At 40.3% G+C, this 26,325-nt stretch overlaps 1 protein-coding gene across 5 annotated transcripts in view; it reads left to right on the top strand.

Moving 5' to 3' along the window:
* The window catches only part of LOC120553207 (thyrotropin-releasing hormone-degrading ectoenzyme-like), a 265,616-nt gene that overhangs the window by 220,945 nt on the left and 18,346 nt on the right, over positions 1-26,325 (top strand). For 4 of the 5 annotated variants that reach the window (XM_039791372.1, XM_039791373.1, XM_039791374.1 and 1 more), the window contains one exon: positions 41-816. The exons of the other annotated variant lie outside the window; for it this stretch is intronic. In XM_039791372.1, coding sequence (XP_039647306.1) covers positions 41-193 — 153 coding nt within the window. In that variant the 3' untranslated portion in view covers positions 194-816. Of the gene's footprint in view, positions 1-40; positions 817-26,325 lie in introns of those variants that run through there. 5 annotated transcript variants of the gene reach the window in all.

Genomic DNA, 26,325 nt, shown 5'->3' with positions numbered 1-26,325 from the left:
CTCTCTCTTCCTCTCTTTTTCCTGTCTTTTTTCTCCTTAGTTAAAGGAGTTCATCCAGTCCAGTGGTGTGGGCGCGGGGCCTGCGCTGGCGCGGGCACTGGAGATCGTCGAGGGCAACGTGCGCTGGCACCGCCTCCACCGGCGGCAGTTCTACCAGTGGCTGCGAAAGCCTCCGAGCCCCGCGTTCGGCTAACGCTACACCGGCTGGCTAGAGTGAAGCGACTGCAAACTGACTGCTAACTTAATGCTAATGCACTGCTAGCTTACAGATTCAGTCAGATAGAATGAAAAAAAAGTATTGATGATGAGAGAGACTGACTTAACTGGTTATTCAGCTGATTTCGCTACTCCTTTTGCACTGAAAGAGATTTGTTGCAAACATTTTATTTCAGATGGTTTATTTCTTCAAAGCTGCTAGTCAGCCGTCACTGATTCAGTAATTGCTAGCTAGTATCTAGCGTCAGAACTATCCAATGACTAAATCGCCCCCAAAGACGATGGACACTGAGAGAAGAATCTGCTGTCAGATGAACAATAGTCAACTACAACAAGATCTTCTGAATTTAAATTGAAACAGATGATTTGACCAACAGCTGAACAAACTTTTAACATTACCAATGAAACATTTCAGTAGTTGTGCAACAAAATATAAAACCTGTGAAATGCCCACACACAAAGTACTTTATCTGCAAAACACTTAGTTGCTATAAATTACAATTACGGTCGGAAAATTCGTATAATTGGCTAAATGAGATATTACATGAGTTGGCATGGTTCCTTATTGACTAAATAAAAACCAAACTATGTTTTCAGGCAGTTTTTGTGTAAACTACAAAATAACCAACTCAATTCATCATTAAAATATAATAAATAAGGGTTTGAAGTACTATACGTCAATGTGTTGTGTTTAGGGCTGGGTATCGTTACTCGTTACTTTTTAAAGGGGTGATAGAATGATTATATAGGGTATTTCACACTGTTCCTTATGGTCTCCTAATGGGGTATGTAACATTGGTTGGGCTGAAAATGGCCTGGTTGATATTTTATTGGCCCTTATGCATCCCTGTGTTTTGGCCCTATTTGTAACAAGAGCTTTTCTTCCAAATATGGTATGGTCATGAATATTTAGATGAGCTGCGCGCTGATTGGTTGAGCAACTTGCCATACGCACATATTAGAGACGCACGCTGATTGGTTGAGCGAATCCCCAATACACATATATTAGAGAAGCGACAGAATCTCATATTCCAGACACTGCAATGTTTCATTACCAAATTCACTTCTGAGACTTTTTTAAGCGAGAAATCAACTATATAAAGCTGAAATATGGGCCGTTTTACAAAATTTGATTGCTGATTGGAAATTTGGTAAGACGTGTCGGACTTTAGGAGCTCCACACAGTCTGACGAGAAAGCGGCAGCCTGCTGGGCTCCATACCCAGGGCAAAGTCACCCTTTGTGGATACTGCACTACGGGGCTCCGCGGCCAGCTGCCGGCATAACTATAATATATTTACGGTTTGAATTTCGTCACGCCACTTTGATTTTAAGGCATTTTTATGAACGCAAGGCGTCTTTATAGGACCAGCAGCTGCTTGCTATATGTCCCATTCATTACAATGGGGAAATACCGCAGCTAGCTAGCTACACTGTCGCCATAACTAAATTATATTTACAGTTTGAATTTCGTCACGCCACTTATACATCATTCCCCAATGTCTTATAAAGCTAACAGTTGTGTCCGATTTGATTTTAAGGCATTTTTATGAACGTGAGGCGTCTTTGTAGGACCAGCAGCTGCTTGCTATATGTCCCATTCATTACAATGGGGAAATACCGCAGCTAGCTAGCTACATTGTCGTCATAACTAAATTATATTTACAGTTTGAATTTCGTCACGCCACTTATATAACATCATTACCCAATGTCTTATAAAGCTAACAGTTGTGTCCGATTTGATTTTAAGGCATTTTTATGAACGTGAGGCGTCTTTGTAGGACCAGCAGCTGCTTGCTATATGTCCCATTCATTACAATGGGGAAATACCGCAGCTAGCTAGCTACATTGTCGTCATAACTAAATTATATTTACAGTTTGAATTTCGTCACGCCACTTATATAACATCATTACCCAATGTCTTATAAAGCTAACCGTTGTGTCCGATTTGATTTTAAGGCATTTTTGGAGTCGGTAGCTCTTTGTAGGACCAGCAGCGGCTTGCTATATGTCCCATTCATTACAATGGGGAAATACCGCGCTAGCTAGCTACACTGTCGCCATAAACTAAATTATATTTACAGTTTGAATTTCGTCACGCCACTTACACATCATTCCCCAATGTCTTATAAAGCTAACAGTTGTGTCCGATTTGATTTTAAGGCATTTTTACGCGAGGCGTGGTCTTTGTAGGACCAGCAGCTGCTTCTATATGTCCCATTCATTACAATGGGGAAATACCGCAGCTAGCTAGCTACACTGCGCCATAACTAAATTATATTTACAGTTTGAATTTCGTCACGCCACTTATATAACATCATTACCCAATGTCTTATAAAGCTAACCGTTGTGTCCGATTTGATTTTAAGGCATTTTTATGAACGCTTAGGCGTCTTTGTAGGAACGAGCAGCTGCTTGCTATGTCCCATTCATTACAATGGGGAAATACCGCAGCTTGCTCACTTCGCATAACTAAAGTATATTTACAGTTTGAATTTCGATCACGGCATGAATATTACAGGTTCCTCAAGGTCTTACAAAGCTTAGCTAACACTTGTCCGATTTCGGATATCAATTGAATGTATTTTTGTGAATGTCAGAGTTAGGAGGAGGCTAGCTAGCTCTCATTGATGGACTCCATCTCCCGCGGGGCTCTATCAATGAGACTCGCGGACAAGAGGCTTTATTTCCCCAATTGTTTGTTTAAATAACTCAACACACATACCCATTATAAGATTAACTGGAACCTGCGGGCTGCGGTAAAAGATTGCGGGCGTAACAAGCTCGTTGACACTGCGGTCAGGGCGGCGATGTAGCAACCCAGGCAGCACCAACACCGGCACTAAACTCCGACACACAGTCGGAGAAAATTTGCAATTAGCCATCTAATTGCCCATATTTGAGCTTTATATGGTTGATTTCTCGCATAAAAAAGTTTCAGAAGTGAATTTTGTAATGGAATAGCAGAGATCTGCGTGACCTAGCTAGATTCAGAAGACTACCTGATCTCAGGTCAGTTGTGTAGCCTATGTAAATATTGGGGCGTGACTGTTCTCTTAAGGTTCCGGATTTTGAGACGCTTGCGTAAGCAACTCAGCTTTGTTGGGATTCGCCCGTTTTCAGCGGCAGTTTCAAAATATGAGATTTTCATAGTAAAGGGGTGTCAGTGGGACTTTGAGCTTCTATGTATGTCCTATTTACCCACCGAACTGTCGTTATTCAACTATGACAGGGTAAAATCGGTTTTGCATTCTATCACCCCTTTAAGGTATCAACCCAAATAAGTAGTATTGAATCTTCTCCAGTCAAACATTACCTGAATATAATCTTTTTTGTACCCAGAAATGACTATTTGTATGATCTTGCTTGCAGCCAATCACTGCAAGCGCTCTTTGATTGAATGGGAAGTGTAATCGGCCCACTACCGCAGCAGCTACAACCCATACAGTCTGTGGTGTGGGGAAGTCGATTTTAAGTCGGTATATTTCAGTTTTGGCAGTTTAGTGCAGAAATGTGTCCATTCAAATGATGGGTATTGGAAATACTCTATTGGAATTGGTAAGGGTACTGGTGTAGTAGTTTTTTAAACCATACCCAGCCCTAGTTGTTATGCGCCCTCTCAATAAAATAGATGTTTGGTCAGGTAACACCAATGTTAGGCACTGCCTCATCACCATCACCTCTGCCTCACAGCTTCTTATGTCCAGGCTACAAGTCTGAAAATCAGAACCAGAACACTCATGTAGTGAAATCTACCGAAGCAGACTAGGGAAAACATCCAGACAAAAATGTCTCATTCTTAAAGAAACAAGCACCATCTCTAGTAAGATGAAATTCATATCTGTACTTTTCTGCATTTTGATTAGCTGGCTAAAGATGAAACTTGTGTTTTCAGCCCCTCTTGGCTCCAATCCAAATTCCTCACTAACCAGATAACCAGAACAGTTTAAATCCGACCTTCCTGTGTTCGCCACATCAAACCATCTGACATTAAAAGGCAGATGAACCAGAAGTCAGCTGCATGTCGGTCATTGAACAGAGATGTAATTAACACAACATGGACTCGGTGTCCTCTGATCACAGCACTCAGAGGACTCATTCAAACTCATTAAATCTCCACAACATTCAAGCCTCTTCAGCTTGAATTTAAATAGCAGCTTTGTTTTTATTCAGGATCTAAAAATCCAGCAGTTTGAAAATATCAGCGGGTTTGGGACGCTTTGTTGGGGCCTAGCTTTAGAAATATAATTTGAATATAAAAAGCTTATAACCTCAAAATGTTACTCTAAACCACAGAGAACACTGCATGGGGAGGCAGATGTGGTGTTGTGGTCTGTTTTGTGTTTGAACCAGGGGAGCTGGAAAACCTTGTAAAAGCCTTAAAGTGAAAACCAATTATCAAGGCCTTAGGCATAATAGCACACATCCCATTATGCCTAAGGCAAAATGGGATGTAACAAATGTGCAATGGAAACTTAATCCGATATTATATAAAAATGCTAGAGCTAAACTTTGAACACACAGTTACCTGTCTGTTGAGAAACAAAATCGTGAGTATATTCCATAAATTACAAAGCGTAAGTCACATTATTTAGGACATCATGCTTTGTTCTTCCTCAATTTCAAACCATAAACATTGCTGTATAAATCCCTTGTTTGCCCATTTTATTTTCAAGTTTCTCAGTAAATTAAGATTGCAGAAAAGTATCAAACATCATAATTTTGGGTTTCATGTCAGATGGGTAATGTACGCATCATCAACATGTCGTTGACATAAGCAAAGCTTTGAATTATGGAATTTTCCTTCTCTGAACACTGCAATTCTAAATGTTAAGTGTGCAAATGTATGACACTACCATGTACATATTTTATGGAAGTAAACAAATGTTAGGGAACGATTTTGACACAGCTCACGTTAAAATAGTTTTCCCAAACTTCACCCACTTGAAATCTGTCAGTGAACTTGCCTATTTAGTGACCTTGTAAAAGCTGACAGTAACTCCTGAGAGGGACTGATTGAATAAAGGAACTGACAGATGGGTGAGAATGTGCATAGAATCTTTCTTTGTGGGAAACTGAAAGGAGTCAGGGGACTATGAAACTGACAGTTATTATGACAACCTTTCTGACTGACTGTAACCTTTGGAGATTAAAACTCTGACCAAATAAAAACTGAACAGATCTCATTGGTTTCACAAAGCACAAAACCATATAGTTGTTGGATGAAGTACATCAGCCTCAGCTGCTGGACAGGAAGTCATGACAACAAACACTAAGATATTTTTTTGCCAATTAATAGTTAGCATTCAATCAATCCCCCCTCCCCCAGGTGGACGAATAAATGAGTTGACTAAAAATGGAGGATGGTAAAATTGGGGAAAAGAAAATGGCAGACAAGGAAATTAAGACTATCTGGTTTATGTTGAGTGTCTTTATATGTAGACGATGTGGCATTTTTCAAGACTGTTCATATGGTGACAGACAGATTCAAGTGTGACAGATTTGACATAGTGACAGGATTTTAAAAAATGAGAGATTCTGCAGCATGATGGATTTTGTGGCTTGGTGGAATTCACAGTGTTAAGTCTTACAAGTCAGCAGTTCTGTAAATTTCAGAGTGATGGATTAATGAAATTCATAGCCTGACGGACCTTTCAAGGCTTTGAATGCGATGGATTCTTCAATGGACAACATTGTTTGGTAACACTTTACTTGAAGGTATCGACATAATCGTGACATGACACTGTCGTAAACGTGTCATAAACATTACAAACGTCATAAAACGTTCATGACTTCTGTCATTAAGAGTCATTCGGTTTTTGTCATGACAAGTTGACATTGTTTGGGTTGTCTTGATTATGACAACTTGACATTAATCAAAGTGACACTACCAGAAGTTGTCTTGGTCATGACAAGTTGACATTACATTTGTTTGGGATATCTTTGTAATGACAACTTGACATTAACCAGGATGACATTACCAGAAGATGTAGTTGTCATGACAACTTGACATTAAATTTATTTGGAGTGTCCTTATTAAGACAACTTGACATTAAACAGGATGACATTATGTCAAGTTGTCATGACAAAGACATCCTCTGGTAATGTCATCCTGGTTAATGTCAAGTTGCCGTTACAAAGACATCCCAAACAAATTTAATGTCAACTTCCAAGTAAAGTGTACAAATCCTGTGATAAGAAGTATACTACGGATTTATGGTGAGATGGAAATTATAGCTGCTGCAGTGCGATAGATTTTAAGGTGCGACAGACATTACATTGAAAAGATTTACTGCCATACTGACTGATAACTCCACAGTTTAACAGATTTGACAGGATCATGAAGTCCTCAGTACGACCGATCCTTCCGTGCGACAGAAAATACAACCCACCTGATTCTGTAATTCTGCAGATCAACCAATGTTCTAGCAGCATGGATTGCAGTATAATTGGGCTCTGCAGTGCTACAGATTCTACGGCATAAGAGTCGGATTTTACAGCACAATGGATTTTACAGCACGATGGATTTTCTAGGCTGTGGTCTGCTTTGGACTGGACGTTAGACTGATCTCTGGAGTCTGGAGTCTTGGAAACAATGAGCTGGACGCATAAAGCGCTGAATAACTACACCTGTATTCATTTTTTTCGGGGGGGCCATCCCCAAAGTCCAGATAAATCTTTGGAGACATGACTTTTGAGAATTTTGGAAAAGGATTTAAAATAAAAAAAAAATCTTAATGAACTTTTGAAAAGTCTGGTGCGTTGAACCTTCGTCCTGTTGAACTGACTATTTGAAGTTAGTCCTCTTCTGTTAGAGCCAGCTTTGATGTTAATAATTGAGCCATATATGAATTAATGGGTCTGCCTGCTTCTATACAGTGTGTCCAGTGATGTGTGTGTGTGTGTGTGTGTGTGTGTGTGTGTGTGTGTGTGTGTGTGTGTGAGTGTGTGATGATGAGGATGAAGGTAACAGCAACAGTGGTGGCGATAATGTCTGCCGTGCCAGTCATGATGATTGAAATTATAATTAAAATTATTATGATTATAATCAGGACTGAGGACGATGGTCGATGATCTAATGACAGTCGAGTCAGTGATAATTGTTGATGATGTGAAAAAGCTAATTAGTATTATTATAATGAATATGCTAATTATTTAGTGCATTTTGAACCTTTATTGTCCTGTCAGGGAAATTTGGTTTACAGACCTAAAGCACACATGTACAATAAACACTGTAAAACATATAAATATGATATTCAAAATTTAAATGTGATTTAAAGATGTTGAAGGAGATAAAGAATGTGTTCATGATGATTATGATCATAATGATAACGTTGACGAGTTGGGACCAAAATGTGACGCAAACAGGAAGTCGCAGAGACAAGTTTAATCCTACTTCCTGTTTGCACTGCTGTGATATCCTGGGTTTCTGGACGATATTAAAATGGTAAACCTTATGTGTGATTCAGTCTGTTTCATTCCAATACTTTCCAAATTAAGGGGCAAGTAATGAGAAGGCCTCCTAGTCATTTTCTTGCCTGTTGTTGTAGCCAAATGCAAACAAATCTTTGTGATCTTTGGCCCTCTTTTTGTGATGGCACCTCTAATCTTTGCATTCATTTAAATGCACATGTACAAAGATGGATAACTTGTTTTCATACAAGCTCATACATTCCAATCAAATTGCTTTGTGATCTTGTTTTATAAGCTCCGATTTGTTTACTGTCCCCTGCCGGTGCTCAGCCTGCCAGCTGCTGGAGACGACTACACAACCCTTCAGAGGCTGAGAGGAAAAGCAGTGTGTCTGATAATTCAACAAAAATCCTTTTTTTCTTCTTTTTTGAATAATAGAAAAGTAACTTTAAAATTCACTTTGATGCTATTTCTGACTGCACAAAGGGATGACTAATTCATGGAAGTTGGTGCAAGTGTACTCTCCCGTAAAGGTTAATTATTAATTTGTTGTGTCGTCGTAAAGTTGGTAATAGTGTCTGACACTTTGTCATCAGTGCTGTTGATTGTCATCAGTTGCCATGGAAACAAAGTGAACAGTCAGGTAGCCCGCTTTTCAAAAATATATCACGAATAACTGCAGCTTAAAGGGATATTTCACCCCTGGAAAGATGAATATTTATTAATGTAGTAGAAATGCCTTCTAGACCTAGAAAAGCCAGAAAATGTATTTTTGGCTCATGTGGATGAAAGTCAAGAACTCCCAGAATGCACTTCGCTTCGCTTCCCTACGAGTCCACTCCCAAGGCACGCCTACCGGTTACGGACATAGACAGTGAAGCAGTCAAGTGTGTTTTATTGTCATTTCAACCATGTATACGAAACGTTTCACCGTGGCTCAAGTGGTGTTAAACATTTAAAATATATTAAAACGTCATTGTATAAAAACAACATACTAAAGAGGCTACATTTCATGAGCTTAGAATTATAAGGTTCTATCTCCACTTTTGGTTGAAATTGAGTTTTTGACAATCTGATCCACTAATGCCTGTGTGGTGTTATTTTTGTAAAAAAAATATTTTGTTAGTTATTAATAGTAGATTATACTACATAACAGTTTTGCCAGCTGGGAAAAAACTTTGATGGTCAATATCTCAGAACTACTCTAAACGGAGATAGAACCTTAGAATTCTAAGCTCACGATTTTAGTGCACACACATTATAGGCTCCATAAAGTCCAGCTAACGCATTGGTAGCATTAGCGCTTGGTGGGCTGTAAACACAGCCGTGAATTTGCGTGTAATGTAGAATGGCCGGCATTTAACAGTCCCAAACTCCACCAGCAGTTAGCAGTAGTTAGATAAAAGCAACCAATTTCTGCACCAGTATGTGTTAACACAGCCCACCTCCACGAGGAGTTTCGTTGAAGTTGGATGTAGTCCAGTCTGTTGTCTAATGAGCGGACACTTGCAAGCGGGATGGATGGGACAGGTGGCCGGGTAGCGTTGGCTTTCCACCTAGCTCGAACTCCTGCCCTCATTCCGTGTTTCCGCTTTCTCTCACACCGCTTTCGATGTCCCCTTACCCGGCTAGCGGCATCAAGCGACAACGCAAGCTGAGGTGCTGGTCTCCGTAGCAAGCGAAGCTCGCGTAGTGTGTCGAGTATTCCGTCTGTAATAAAGTTTCCTGCATATTCTCCGATCTGTACCAATGTATTTGTTTGAATACACATAATTGCAAGTTTGCTGCTGAAAAGAGAGAGCCTGTTAGCTAAGCTTCAAGCTTCATGGCTGACACTCGACTCGCATCGGGTAGTGACAGTCCAACCCCCTATGGACGGGTTGAAAACATGCCGAACTAGCTGGCTGTAGTCCATAGCCTCTGGGCAAAAATACCTCAGATGACGCTAAATGACGATTTTTGCGTCATCAGAGGCTTTTTTCCAGACCCACAATATAGAGAAATCTAGTCTCAGGGGACATGAGGGAGGGAAGCACGGTCATTCGAAAATACTACCGGGTTTCTACTGATAAAAAGTCAAGTCAGTAAATAAAATCAATAAATAAAATCAATAAAAAGCTTAATGGTAATCGGTGAAGTATCCCTTTAACTCCAAGGAGGAAGAAGAAAGAGCAGAGTGTAAGGAGCAGGATTCAAACTAGCAACCTCCAGAAGGGGTAGGTGTGTGTGTGTGTGTGTGTGTGTGTGTGTGTGTGTGTGTGTGTGTGTGTGTGTGTGTGTGTGTGTGTGTGTGTGTGTGTGTGTGTGTGTGTGTGTGTGTGTGTGTGTCTCACATCCCTCAGTGATGAATGACTCCTCTGTTTTCCCCACGGCATCATGGGAAATCACACTCCATGGATACACACTGAGAGTTTGCACTCTGTGTGTGTGGAGATTAATGGGACTCAAACAGATTGTGACAGAGAGAGAAATGAGCCAAACATATGATACAGGAAGAGGGGAAGAGCAGTACTTTGTTGTTTTATGAATGGAAAAGAGACAGAGTCGGTCTGCCAGTTTATCCCAAAACCAAATTGATTAAATCTGTTTGTGTTCGCAAAATGGTGACTTTATAACCAGGAAGAGGAGCTGTGTGTGGAGGTGAAAAAAAGACGGAAAGCTGACAGGAAGAGTAAGAAAGGAAGAATAAAAGGGAGCAACGATAGGGAGAGGAAGGTAACAGAAAAGGGGATTCAAGGAAGGAAATAAGTAGGCGTTTCACTTAGGGCGCAAGTGTCTTTGCTAGTTTAAGACCGACGCAGTTGTTAATTTCCTGTCGTTTAAATAGCAAAGGCACCTGCGCCCATCTGTGCGCCCATGGGCGTGCTGGTCTTACAGGGAGGTGTGTTCAGGTGCATTCTGGGCGTATTGCTATCTTGAGGCAGCGGAAAGTGATGGCACCATTGACCAACAAAAACCTGGTCTAAAGTCAATAACGCAGCATTTCATTGTTATTTTAACAGAGCATTAGTAAAATGCATCTAGGCTTATGCAAAGCGCGCGCACACTATGCTTGTTACACACACACAGGGACACGCAGCAGCAAAACAAACGTGCAGAAGGTTAAAAATAAAAATATTACAATGTGAAATAGTATTGCGATGTGATCTGCTCGCACGCTTTCACTTCACGCATGGGCAGATCAGTTTCTTCTCCTGAAATTCTCCTTCCTGCTCAGCAAATCCTCCGTCATAATAACAATGCGCCAAGGTCCAAATGCGCCTGGCTTTTAAAGGGAATGGGAGATGATCTCTGATTGGTGTATTGCATGTTATGCCCAAAACACACCTCTGATTAATGAAGACATGAAGTACAACCCTTTAGGACCAGGCGCCCGCCGCACGGACCCTTTTTTCCCACCGATAAACTAGCAAAAGTGGATTTGTACACGCCCTAAACACACGTGCACCAGAGGTACCAAAACATGAAAGGATGTATGGAAGGAGAGCAGGGGAAAGGGAAAGACGAGAAGGTGAAGAGGAGAGAAGAATTGAGGAAACAGAAATGAGAGATGGATGGAAGAAGGTCATAGAAAAGTGCAGGAAGGAGGGTAACGAAATGAGGAAGGAAGCAAAGGGAGAAGGGGTGATGGAAGAGGCGGGGGAAAGAAAAAAAGAGGGATGAAAAGGAAGGCAAAGAAAAAAGACAGGAGGTAAATGTGATGAAAGAGAAAATGCAAAGGAAAAGGAAGGAAGGAAAATACAAGGAAAAAGAGGGGAATTAAGAGGGTGGTAGCACAAATCAAGAGGAGGGATAGAAGGCTGGAAAGACAGAAATGAGAAGAAAGAAGGGAAGAGGAGAGGAGGGAGAGCAAAGGGAGGAGGTCAAGAAGGAAATAAGCAGGGAGGGAGAGAAGAGACAGAATAACAGCTGCAGTGTGTAGGCTGTTATTATTCTAAATGTCTTCTGTCTGTTCAGAGGAATCCCATTTTAGATAACACACACAGAACACTGTAATTCATTTTCTGATAAGTATAATCCAGGGTTACCATGGTAACAGCTTTTACAAGTTACACCAGAAACACTAAAATAATAAAAAAGAGCTCCACATTACATTACTGAGCCGTTTCAAACTGTGAATTAATCATCATACGCTTCGCTCTGCGTTATTGAATCATGTTGGACTTTAACATTTGAAGCTTGTTCACTCTGTCAGAGAGCAGCGGAGTCAACTCTGCACGAGCTCCTTAACGAGGTCGCAGTTTGGACAACAGTATCGTAACAAGCTGAAAAGACACAATGATGTTGTGTTACAAGACAAGAGATCATTATTGTTGGAATTCCCCAAATAATTTCCGCATGAAAACAAAGATGTTGTGGTGCAAAACTGTCTGGTTTTGTCCCAGAAAAGTCAGCCAGGGAGTCACATTTTCAGCAAAGGAAAAGAAGGATGGGGGTTAAGGAAATGATAGGGGGAAGGGAGTCGGCATCAAAAAACAATGAATGAATAGTAAACGCGATTATGTTTGTATTAATGTTTAAGGAGACGACGTGCGAATCACCTGACGGGGAAAAACCGATGTATTCCCTTCATCTTTTTAATTAGGCTGTCACAACTGCTTGCACTCTTGCAAATTTTTCAAGTCTTTGTGACGGTTAAAGGAAATAATCATGGCCTGTTATACACTAAAAGGTATTAGTAAGTTCATAGTATGTGAGGATCTTAAAATATCTAAGGTTAAAAAGATCATACATTCAGTACTTCTAGTTCATAGGGATTGATAAAATTCATATAATTGTATATAATAAAATAAAAAGTTCAAATCCATCACTCGTACAAAGGGTAAAAATTGTAAGATGAATGTGTAAACGTTACATTGATTACTTTATTTTGTGGTGCCTACTTTAAGGGTAACAGGGGAGGTGATGGCGCAGTGGATTTGACACATGCCTTTAGTGCGGGAGACCTCTGATATATATATATATATATATATATATATATATATATATATATATATATATATATCAATTGGAAGTCGCTTTGGATAAAAGTGTCAGCTAAATGTAATGTAATCTGTGATCTACTAAGTGCTCTTAATCTATGAGCCTGAGATCGATTGCTTTGGTCTCCACCCAAGATCCCGGGGAAATCGCGGTCTTTTCCTCATTACACTAAAGTTTTCAGTGAGGAAAACGTAACCGTATCACTCTCGGGATTATTTCTCCCCTTTTTTCAGAGGCGTAACATCTTCCCTGCGTTGCTCTGTCTGAACGGGCCCCCGCGGTTTCTACAGTCTACATGTCTGCATGTTCTTTAGTATCCGGCCTGATGTGATGGGATTGTATTCCACAGCTGGAGCAACAGTACATAGACTGACTGTTATTTCATTCTGGACCAACATTTCCGTCCATAGAGCCACACCACAGCATGGATAAAACTGTTGATAGAAACTATTGTTGTAAATGAATCCTTCATTGTCTCCACTGCTACTCTCAGAAAGTTATGGAAATGTTCTGACACTAAACCCGAAATCTGAAATTATGCAAAAACAGAGTCCAGGAGTCTCTGTTGCCATGGTAAAATGGCATAATACTCTGTCGTTGGACTCTTCTGCTGCTGCGAGACAGAAACCAAAGACAGAGGACGCCGTGCATGACACACACACACACACACACACACACACACACACACACACACACACACAATTTATATTCATGCAGTGATGGCTCAGTCTAACCTAAACATAAGTTTAATTAAAACTGTAACTCATACGTGTGCAACACACACACAGCCTTGAGCCAGTGAGTCCAGTTTTGGCATCTCGGTGTGAACGAAGCCAAACAGAAATTAAATTAATTCAGTTTGCAGAGACGAAAAAATGCAAATGAAAATTTGTGTGTGCGCGCGTGCATGCGCGCAAGTACTTCGAGGAAAATCAGCTCAACTTTCATTCATATTGAAATCAGCCGACGAGAGAGAAAAGAAGAAAGGAGGATTAGGGAGAGAGAAAAGATAAGAGAGGAGGAAGTCAGGAGGGATAGGAAGAGGAGAGAAAAAGGAAGAGATGGGGAAGGAAAGGAGGAGCTGGAAGGGGGAGAGAGAGAGAAAGAGGGAGACAAGTGGAGAGGAGCAGAGGAGTCAGTGTGACTGTGTTTTCTTGTTATGCTGACAGAGAGAAAACTAATCCACTGTCAACACACACACACACACACACACACACAGTTATACACAATTGATGTGTCTGCAATGCGAAGCAACATGATTTTTCACGTAGATTTTCATCAGATTTTTAATTACTCAGAAAAGGAAGAATGGAGCTGAGGTTCAACACACACACACACACACACACACACACATTCATGTCATACCGATGCTATTCCTTCTGCGTTCACCTGTTGATGCCCTAGCTGATGTAAACAAGTTTACACTCTTTTATTCACTGGAATAAAGAACGATAGTTGTGAGGCAGTGGGCGTTGCTTTTTTTTTTAATCACCAAATGCTTTCTGTTACCGAAAAGAGGCAACGGCATCGGAAGCTTGTAGAGAAAACACAAGCAGTCTCCATGTCGTATCTCTGCAGCCCTGACGTGTTGGTACAGTGTTAAGTAGGCCCAATTCAGCCATCACGTAGCCACAGCATAGCTACCGTATAGAAGCTATGTGCACCGGCTACATTTGCTGTACCCCTTTAAAGGGATATTTCAGATGTTTTTGGTTTTCAGATGGCGGTCGGTACGCCCCCAGTTTGGAGAAGCAGGCAGGAGTACCAACACGGAAGCTAAGCAATGTAGGCCTACTGCTGTTATTGGCTAGTTTGTCCATGTTATCGAGTGACTTTGGTGTTGTAGAGGGTTAGGAAGTAACACAACTAATAAACTAACTAACCGATGGAGGCAGCGGTAGAGCAGCAACTCCCATGTTCTACGAGGTAAAATGACCTTTTTTGATGTTTTTGTCAGAGGAGTCTGGTGGCTTTGAAGAGAGCAGAGATAACGGCGTCGTAAAGGGCCGTCTGACAGCAAGGTGAAGCGCTGAAAATATTCTAAATATAGCTCACATTTAAACTGATATAGATGCTTTTAGGTGTCTTAAAGGTGCTGTAGGTAGGATTGTGAAGATCCAGGACTTAGCCAAAGAATTTGAACATCGCCAACTTCTCAGCCCCCCCCCCCCTTTCTGCTAAAGCCCAAAACGGTCTCCTAAGCCCCTCCCCCCACAAGGGAGAATGAATGCATGTGCCTGAGCAGTGATTGACACGCAGTTAGACACCCACCTGCTTTATGTAGTTCTACTGGAACATAGGGTCAGTTTCAGCAGATATGACAGAAAGTTAGTTTTATAAGACTTACCTACTGCACCTTTAAATCCGTTTAGCTGCCGCCCCCGTCTACAGCAGGACGCTGCTTAGCTTCCGTGTCGGTACTCCTGTCCGCTTCTCCAAACTGGAGGGCGTGCCGACCTCCATCTACTGTAGCTAACACACTGACTATGGAGAAGTAGCTCATATAACACGTTGAAATATCTGAACTACGCCTTGTCTTTACATAACATGGACGTTTTATATAAAAACGTTGTGTAATCTGTGTTCTTGACAATGTCCTCAGTACATTTACATGACGTTGTTCTTAAACTTATGACAACCACCTGTTTGTCCTGATCGTGAAACAGTTTGATACTTTGAACAGTTTGTTTCTCACTGTAAAAATGTGTTATTTAAGGGCATAATTAAGCTGTAATGTTCTTGCAACACTGATTAAAACGCTGGTCTCATATCTTGAGATAAATGAGACCATTTACCTAAAACGATTAGCATCATAAAAACATTGGAAAATGGCATAATTAAGTTGTGATTACAAGAACAGCAGATCACATAGATATCAGATAATTCAGTTCTCATCTTGGGGACTAAACGTGAAAAATAGTCACCATAATGTGTTAGCACCAGGGAATGAAAACATGATTAGTAACCACAACATTCAAACATTAGATGTTCCAGACTGATGGAGACAATAAAGTACTTTGTGTGACCGTGAAACTGAAGTCAGCAGCTGTGTTGTGTGTTTTCTACATTTGAATGGACTCACAGCGGCGACGCGTCTGAAGATCCATTCACAGGAATCCTAAAAACAAGCTGAGGAGGAGACAAAGATCTGCATATGAATGTGGTCAGTGTGGCTGCTGAATATACACACACACACACACACACACACACACACACACACACACACACACACACACACACACACACGCACGCATTACCATAGCTGCTTCTTTGGAGAAAATTGATAAAACATGAGAAGATTTCCAAACCAGTTGGCAGCAGCAACGCAAACCTTGAAACACACACACACTGAACAACACACTTTAAAACACACACAGACTTGTTCAGAGTTTTTCAGATTTGTTCTCGTTTTGTAAAAAACGTCTTTTACAGAAAACCTCTTCAGGCACATTTGATGTGCAAAGCATCCACACACAGACACACACACACACATATGCACACAGACTGCATATTCATTGCGTGTTAGACAGTGTTTCTGTGAGAGGATGTCTCACTCTGCTGCTGCAATGATTGACACCTGCTCTGTCTAACAGACTGCAGATCAGCTGAGAGCTTATCCACTTGTTTCCCTTAATGAATCCTGTTAATGATTACTTTATCATTAATTAACCTCTGTCCTGAAACCAGCAAATATGAAACATCAATTTCTCCTTTTTGAGTAGCAGGACACGGGGTATCTGATTCCCAGAAATGTGCATTTTAATTGCACTTTATGGTATTTTTCTTTGTTTTGTTTTTTGACCTGTGAGTTGTTTGTATTGGGAAACATTGATTGACTCGACATTAATGAATGACCACTCGATAGAGAGTGTGTTTTTCTCAGCCAATCAGGAGAAGGATAGAACGATGCTGACACAGAGAGAGAGAGAGAGAGAGAGAGGTTTGAGGTAAATTGAAATGTTCAGAGGAAATTGGGTGTTTCCTCAACAAGTTGAGAAAACACAGGAAAATGACAGACGTGTGTGTGTGTGTGTGTGTGTGTGTGTGTGTGTGTGTGTGTGTGTGTGTGTGTGTGTGTGTGTGTGTGTGTGTGTGTGTGTGTGTGTGTGTCTGGTAATTATATGAGCAGTCAGGGTTGATGGATGATTGAGGTTCTATATGCAGCCCAAGGCCCCGAACGCATCTCAACACTATTAATCTACATTGCGTTGTTTGTGTGTGTGTGTCAGATGGAGTCTGCATGTAGGAATTTACCTTTGTCCAACTAAATTAGCTTGTATCAGGAGCGATTCCAGGATTTTTTAAGTGGGGTGGCACAGTGGGGTCCAAATAATCAGTCAGGGGGGGGCGGGGGTGGATGGGGGTATTTTATAAGAATACAACATTGAAAATCTGCTTACAAATACAGGAAATAGTGGCCAGGATGGATCAGTGGGTAGCGCAGGCGCACATAAACATAGAGGTTTATGCCTCTATACAGAGGTCCAGGGTTCGAATCCGACCTGTGATGATTTCCTGCATGTCTTCCCCCCCTCTCTCCCCTTTCTCACCTAGCTGTCCTGTCAAAATGAAAGGCGGAAAAGCCCCCCCAAAAAAATATATATATATATATTAGGGCTGTCAAACGATTATTTTTTTTAATCGCGATTAATCTCCAAATTTCTATAGTTAATCACGATTAATCTGTTTTTAAGTAAATATTAACAATGGAAAGCCATTCTTACCAGTGTATCTTAATTGGGAATCAAATTAATGCAAAGAAAGTTACTTTATGAACTTGACTTTAAGATTTGTAATTGTTTATTATTTATTTACTGTAAACAAAAGAAAAATGTGTGAATTTGTCATTATTGCACAATTCCTACAAGTACCTAACCTAACTGAGATGTAAAACTAACACCTTGCTTATACAGTACAAACAAAATGGTCCAAAAACCAGATGACACAGCAGGACATTTGTAACCTTTACGCTTTTCTAATAAGGAATGTAACAATTCTCCTGGACAGAAAAGGGCGTGGACAATGTTCCAAATGACAAAAACAGTAAAAAAAAAAACGTATAATGGTATGCTGATATACATAGTCAATATAGTGTGCAGTAATTTCTAAATAATTTTGATTACTCACTGACGTCCAGTGATGACCGGTTAATGAGACAGCGTTTGCAGCAGTCCCAGTGTGGCTGCTTTCTCCGTGTCATACAGGCTGTGTGTGCGTGAAACTACTGTACCCTTCTAAAACTTTTTAAAAGTAAACTTTCCATTCAGAATCTTATTGGCATCCATTTCGGCATCTCGCGCTCGCCATCGACTCAAAACCTAACATTAGCCTACGACTTATTGAAGCTATTACGCTTCCACGTCAATAGATGGCGCTATGGCGCTGCTGTGGATCCATTAAGGAGACCGTAGATCTTAGCTCTGCTCATGCGCAGCTCAGAAATAAACGAGCGTTGCCGTGAGCAACACGCTAACGTGCTCTCTGTGATTCACAGGTACTGAAAAACTCACTTTTTCATATTGTATTCTCATACTGCTTGTATCGGCAGATTAACTAAATGTTATAGAAATCATTGTGTGATGTTGTGAGCTGATTTTGAGGTGTTAGTGTTTAAAAAGCGTAACTGTGAAGCTAGTTGTTCCGACCAGTGTCGGCAGGCTAGTTGTTATGAACTTTGGTTTTACAATGTAGTTTTTCATTGTAGTTTGTAAGTGTAAGTTACTGATGTTAGTATCCTGTAACATAAGAAAACATGTTCTATATTTTGTTCAGAGTATTAGCCAGCCAGCAGTGAGGAAATGGTAATGAGAAATACTGTTTAAAGCTAGTTTTACATTCCCGGTCATTCAGTAACATGGCGACGCCATCTTGTCAAGCGCTAGTATTAAGTGCATTCCCTCTAGGTCCAAACCAGTGTGTGCGGCGTGCCTGTTGTTCTGTTTCCGGTCTAGCTAGATCCGGTGTGGTGTTGTAGTTTTTCTAACATTACTAGTTGTTGCAACAGCAGGTGAAAAAAACTACAAAGTTTGCTAGGCCAAAAAGAATGTTAATCTCGCGATAAAAAAATTGACGCCGTTAAAATGGGTTTGCGTTAACGCCGTTAATAACGCGTTTAACTGACAGCACTAATATATATATATATATATATATTTTTTTTTTTTTAAGATTATTTATATATTATTATTACTATATATATAATATATATATATATATATATATATATATATATATGAAATATATATATATATATATGAAATATATATATGAAATATTTATATTAATTATTAATTTAATAATATAATAATAAGTTTAAATTTTGAAAAAATTGTATATCCGAATATAAAACACATTTTCTATAAGCTCAGTCTGCCTTTAAAAAAAACTATTTCAGTGCTGGTTCCATGGTATCAGAATTTTGGATAGTCGTCATTAATAGGTCATGTGACAAGGGCTGGGAAGTTTGGCAGAACAGGCAGCCAAGTGACAGAACTCTGATCCAATGGAAATCACAATTGTCCGATGGATAGTTCGGGGGGGCAGCAATCATATTTCAGGGTGGGTGGGTGCCACCTCGTGCCCCCCTTCTAGCCCCGCCCCTGGTGTGTATATGCATATATTTTAAACCCCACTAAAAACAGCCGATAGACTTTAACATTCTCGGTACACGAGGATGTCTGACTTTTCTTTTCTGGTGCGTCACGTTCAAAGTCACAAACGCGCCAGAAAACCGGTGATTTTATTTCTCGCCGGAACGTGAAACAACATGCCAGAGCTGTATTGGCTCTTTGCTAGACGTCCCTATGCAGTGCTAGATTTTGTGCAGAACTTAAGCGCCATGCAAACACATCTACGTCCCAGACAACTGAGGTAGTAGCTATAGAACCATGTGCGCCTCCGCTGTCCACATCTGTGTCAATTTTGAAGTATTTCAGGGCCTTTCTGCTACACAGTTCAGTGCAACATAGCAGCCGAACATGGTCACATCAGTACCAAAATGTAGCTGCTAGCCTGTTAGCTAACACTAAACATGAAATTACTGAAGCAGAACAAAGTTACAGGTTATTGGGAACACTGTGCTAAAGGACACTAGTGTTTTAAATGGTATGTCTCACAGCCTGTAGTGTTGAAGACCTGGCACATTTAAAGAACAATTAACTTCCTGCGAGAACAGGCTCATTATACAGAAACTTGGTGTGGGAAAGGCTCTAAATGTGGGAGATAATAATTATAAACAGCTGGGCATCATCACCTTCAATGTGTTTCATTTTGCACAAATTCACTTAAATGCAACACCTCTTCACCCTCCCCCGTCTCTAATGAGAGGTTTCAGGTTTTTCTTGCGACAAAAAGGTTTGAGAGACAGAAAATGAAACCTTCTATTCTACTGTCGGCGTGCGTGCGTGTGTGTGTGTGAGACAGATATTACCATATCAATAGTTTTCTCCTCCTTCCACCCACTACCTCTCTGATTCTTTCTGTTGGGATGTAATTGTGGCTGATTATTAGATGAGCAATGTTATTCACACACACACACACACACACACACACCCCCACACCCCCAGACTAGGAACAAAACAAATCCGTTCACTGAAAGAAGAAAATCTGCTGAAGTTCGTCACCTGCTGCTGCTGAACTCTGTTCGTTATACTGAATCTCTAAGTAATACGGAAGAAGAATATGGAAGATTTTCTTGGAACTAAATGTCTGATAAGTCACTATCTATCGCTGAACGAGGTCACACAATGGTGATTGAGCCTATGGTCCACTGATGAAAGCCCTTGCATTTGTAGCAATGCGAACAGGGTGTCTGTGGGGCCATTCCTGTGAAAAATCACACGCGGCACTCCGCTAGAAACACATTTCCGCCAGAGAGAGTAGGCAGAGCTAACGCAACAGACTTACTCTTCAAATCAAAGTAAAGCGGCGTGCAGTTTTTCCCCGGCTCTGCTAGAGTTGCAAGTAAACGGTTAGTAAGGCCGAACAAAGAAAGAAAAGAGCGACGACTACAAACGATGAAACTTCAAAGTGAAAGTGAGATCCAAAAACACAATCACAGCTTATCACCACACATGCTGCCAAAAAGAAACAGAGATCTTCAAGATTGTAATTTAAAAACTATTTTTTAAAACATTAATGCTGCTGTGAGGCAGACCTCAACTTAAAGGGGCCCTTCCATACAAAACCACGTTTTTACTTGTTTTTTTTAAATCTGTTAGGTCCATATGTGTGTGTGTATTATGTGGTGAATGTGAAAATGAACTGCTGCCTCCTCTGTCAGCTCTAGACACTGAACAGAAATAAGCAGAGAAATCAGACCAATCACAAAAGCTGATCAGTCTGACATCATATTGCCTGAGCTCATTACTATTCATGAGCTCGCCCAGTTGGGCTGAGTAAATGATTCTGACAGCCAAGCTCTAACTGGTTAGCTGATAGCCAATCAGATTCAAAAGCTTAGCTTGTTGAATATTAATGAGAACTGGCAGAAATCTTCCTGTAGACTTTCTATACCACGCTAGAATGGCTTGAAACAAGGTAACCAAAGCATTTTTTCCACAAAAAAATGTTACAGAGTCCATGGTAGAACTTCAGACATTACCCCAAAGTAATGAAATACGTGTGGCAGGGCACCTTTAATGCAAATGAGGAGGGGGCAACCGGACGCCCCATCTCTGGAAAATCGCCGCGACCCTACCAGAATACATTCCCCGGCTGCTTATATAGACAATAAATGTGAAGCGTTGGACATCACGCTGCCAGAGGCCACGTACCTTGAGGGCCATTGACCAAGCTGCCGTACAAGAGTTTGGAGTGAGAACGGGTTGAGCAGACGTGGAACTACTTAAAGCTCAGGATTGTTTTTGCTGCTGCAAACAACTGCTAAAGTTTTCTTTTGCAAATAAACTTGTTAAAGACACAAAAAGTAATAGGATTGAACTAGACTGTGCTATCATGGCTCTGGCAGGGTTTGTGGAAGAAAAAGGTTTTAAACATGATTTAAACGGCACTCTGCCACCTCCACAAAGACACACACTTGTGGTGTCCAACACGTCAGAATCCATTTTACGGTGAATCGTAGGAAAAAAAGAGGGACAAAGGGCTTTTATTTTGAAACAGATCAATATGTTTCTCGCTACAGTTAATGGGATGGGGGGGGGGGGACAGGGCTGAAAAAGAAAAGAATACAGGAGCGACCGTACCTTTTATTAGAGATGTTCAATCAGTAATATTTAATACGATCTGCATGTTTGTATGCAGACACTAGCAGCCTTTGATGGTGATGAGGGATATAAAACCCAGATACAGAGACACGACTGTAGTACGCACCTCGAAGACCCTTGGCGCACATGAAAGCCGTCTTTTTGATGTAACTATTTGATCTCTTTTTTATGTAATATATCTTGCAAGAAAAGGAAAAATAGACTGCTCCCCGTAAAAAGCCAGACTTCCCTCCCTTTAGCAGAAATATGCCCCTTTAATCTGTTTGCTACTGATAGCTCTGTGTTGTTTGTGGGGAGCTGATAAGGAGAGAAGAAGCTCTTTAATGGAACAAGATGACACACAAGATAACTGTGTGTGTGTGTGTGTGTGTGTGGTCTGTTTTCCCATCAGTGGCAGAGTGATGCTGATCTCTCGTGAGCTTTAGGTCGTAATGTGAAAACAACATGGACGTTTAAACAACACGGTGATAGCTGTTTCCAGTATTTACCTGACTTTTCATCAGGTTAATGCTAATAAATGACTTTCTAACTAATCTAGATCACTTAACGTGGACAACTAACAGTTACAACCTCAAACCATATTACAAACGAAGCAAAGCATTGATATGCAATACAAGAATTAACAAGTTTCTCACCAACAACCCAACATCTACAGTACTACGTCTGCCATGTTGTTTGCGTAAAATGATATGGTATGGATATATGGGTATTCCTCAGGGATGGGTATTCCTTAGGGCTCTATACTTGGCCCTTTGCTGTTTAGTCTCTTTATAAATGACTTACCCCTGCACTGCTCAGATGCCAGTTGTCAGCTTTATGCAGATGATGCTGTTCTTTATACACCCGAGCAGGCTGCAGCTGTACTGTCCACCAGTATGTCTGACATCCAACAATGGCTCATCCAAAATCAGTTAGTACTAAATCTCTCAAAAACAGTTTCCATGTGCTTTTCCATTAAAAAAAACTTTAATTTAAATGGTAGATTTAATATTAATATACAAAATAAAGAAATTCATCAAGTTACAGAATTTAAATATCTAGGATTGGTTTTAGATCCTCAACTAAAATTTGACAAGCACATAAAGAAAATTTTAAAAACAATACAAAGTAATCTCAACTGTTTCAAACTAATCAGAAGCTACATCCCAAAACAGGCTGCCCTGCTATACATGCATGCTATAATTTTTTCTCATATATCGTACTGCATGACAGCATGGGCACAAGCCGCTCCCACCTCAACCAAATGCATAGGTCCCGTATACAACAGGTGATAAAAAACCAATACGTCACCATCATTGTACCATCATTAAGAAATATAATTTAATGAATTTTGAGAGCTTTAGCAATTTTTGCTTTCTTAAATTAATTCATAAGTGCATTAATCATTTAGCACCTGAGCCACTAAGTTCATTTGTTGAGAGACTGAGCAGCACTAGAGTCACCAGAAGTTCCACAAATCATGACTGCAAAATACGATACTGCAGGACCAGCTTTGGTCAGACGACCTTCTCTGTGAAGAGTTCTAAACTTTGGAACTCATTACCATCTGACATCAAGACTGTAACTGACTTTAAAGTGTTTACTTTGAGGCTCAAAAACTGGTTAAAAACTAACCAAAAGTGTACTCATTTTTAATTATTGTAAGTAGGTAATTGTATATTATATGCATGTTTTTATATCATGTTCATATTATTTATATTAGGACTGGAGTTGTTTATATATCATGTTTATTTTTAATTGAAATAGTTAATTATGTAAATTTTATTGTGTATAAAAGCCCAACCAGGGACTGGAGTTGAAAATTAGCATCTGCTATAAACTTTTTATGCAGCACTTCAGTGACAAGCTTTGTTTTGACACTATGTCTGTTTGCATTGTCCCTGTCAAATAAATAAATAAATGAAATGAAATGAGGAGCGGTCGGCTCGGCTCGCCGCCTCTCAAAATCTGACGAAAATCTTTTTAAACTGACCTTTGTGTTGCGTTCGTCACGTTAGTCCCGCTCATCCCGCTTGTCATTTCTGGTGAGAGTTTTAACATAAGTGTTCCTTCTGGGACAATACTAACCATCAAAAGTGGCCACTACTGCAGTAAGTGGTCAGTGCACAGTAACAGTGTACTGACGGAAGTATGCGGAATAAGACACAGCCTCTTTCTTTTCTACAGAAAGTTGCCAGATTTGTCGCTAGTTGCTTTTGTGAAAAAAAGGCGCTAAGGGGGTCTGAAAAGTCACTAAATCTAGCGGCAAAGTCGCTAAGTTGGCAAAACTGACTCTAAGTAGTAATTATGACTTATCACCCAGTATAGGGCCGCGAAAATCTGCATGAGTAGGTGGTCTTGTTGGTGGATGGTTCCTGAAGAACAGGACTTTCATCCAGGGGAGCGGTGTACTGAAGGGGAAAACACAAGACTTCACTTCACCAGGGGAAAGGATGTTTGTATCCTGGAAGCACTACTTCGGTTTTAACCAAAACCACAAACATTTACCAAATCTAAACCAGTTGTTTTGGTGCCTAAACTAAACTGTCACAATGCTTTTCACAGTCACCTTTTGGTGCCTAAACTAAATTGTCAAGATAGGCTGTAGGCTGTTTCACAGTCACCTTTTGATGGATAAACTCAACTGTCACGTCGGCCTATCGTTGACCAGCAGAATTTTGTAAGATACTACGCAAACTGTTGTTCGTACGATATCCTACGAACCCGTTGATGAGAATACGTTGATCTAACTTGTTATCAGGGTTGATGCTAATGACTTTTTTTTTCCTAAATACCTTTTCTAGCTAATCCAGGTCTCTCTGCGTGACAGCAAATAACAGTTACAACCTGATACCATATTACAATTTGCATATGTGCAAAGAATTGACATGCAGTACGTGAATTAACATAAAGTTTCTCACCATCAACCCAACATTTACATTCGCCTGTGTTGTTCCAACTTGAGGCGGCATTCGCATGAATTTTACCAGTCGGGGACTACGTTTTTTCGATAAATCCTATAGAGTAGTAGTAGTTTCAGTAGTGCTTTTTGATTATTCAGACACCACATAACCACCACATTAAATGCAGCATTACTCAGTGTGACCCTCTCAGTGGTGTAGTCTACGTGATACGCAGGAATACACAGTACACCCACTAAGAAAGCTCCACGGTTTCCATATGCCCAATGACACGCAAACACATACTTTTCATTATATTTTTGAGATATTTTGAATTGTCATCTGTGTTTTTCTTCTTCGCATTCGTATTTCCACCGTAAATTGGTGAATAAAAGTTATCTGAATGCAGGAAATGAAGGCTTTGACGGTAAAAATAACCTTGGGGGAGGACAGCCAGACCCCCCACTATGATTTTCCCCCCTCCCCCAAAGGCAGATTCTGGCCCATATATATACATATATATATATAGGGCAATATATTTTTATACAGTACAGTATACCCACTACAGTACATTAGACTACACCACTGGACCCTCTGCCTATGACAGCATGGTGACGTCATGCAAATATGGTTTAAAACAATTAAAAGCATTTTGATTTGTGTATGGAAACAAGTAATCCATCTACGTAGATGAATAACTAACGGCCTTCCAATAAATTCATGCAAAACTAGGGGACACCGTCGTGAAACCAAAACATATATAAATGTTTCCCTTTTGGTTTGGACTTTTGGTGTTTAGTCAAAAAAACAACAACATGCAATTACATTTTAGCTGGACTTTGAAACAGCGGTCGGATTGCTAATTCTTGACCGTTTTCTCCTCTTTGATTTCTTTTCTGTACTTCTGAATCATTCGCCAGGAACGACATCAGCTCTGGCCACACTCACCGATGCTTTTTAACCCTTCATGTCATGTTGTCTGTGACTTTTTCACATTGAATGTCTTTCATTTAAGCAGCTTTAATGAAGAAATCCACTTCTGCCTCTTTCTTTAGTTTATTAAGTAATGTTTTTATAACTCCAACTCCTACGCTCCTTCCATCCATCAGAGAGAGAGAGAGAGAGAGAGAGATGTATAAGGAGAGGGTAATGGAGGTCACGGCCGACTGTGATTCGTCTTTTCACCACTACACTCTTCCTCTTTTCTCATTTTTCATTTCACTCTATCTTCAGCTTCTCTTGAACCTCTTCAACTCTCTTTTCTTCTTTCTTCTCTTAAGTTGTGTTTCTGTGCATTTTTAATAGTGATGGATTTTATTTCATCCCTCCATCTTCTTTGTTCGGTTCCTCTGTTTGTTCTCCCTTTTGTTTATTTCAGGGACCTCCTCTCTACGTCTATTTTCACACTCATCCTCCTCCTCCTGCAGTTCAGTTTGGGATTTAGACAGTGTTAGTGTAGCAGAGAGACTTTTAAAGACCCTATATATTATACATACAGCAAGAGAGAGAAGATCAAAGTGTTACGTACACACAGTACAGTCAGGAAGAGAAGATAAAAGCAGGAGAGTAACATAGAGATGAAATAAAAAGTGTAATGACACCGCCAAATCCTGC

Source organism: Perca fluviatilis, chromosome 23, assembly GCF_010015445.1.
Source record: "Perca fluviatilis chromosome 23, GENO_Pfluv_1.0, whole genome shotgun sequence".
NCBI classification, from domain to species: domain Eukaryota; kingdom Metazoa; phylum Chordata; class Actinopteri; order Perciformes; family Percidae; genus Perca; species Perca fluviatilis.
The sequence above is the reverse complement of the archived record's forward strand: the minus strand, read 5'-3'. Positions and strand labels throughout refer to the sequence as shown.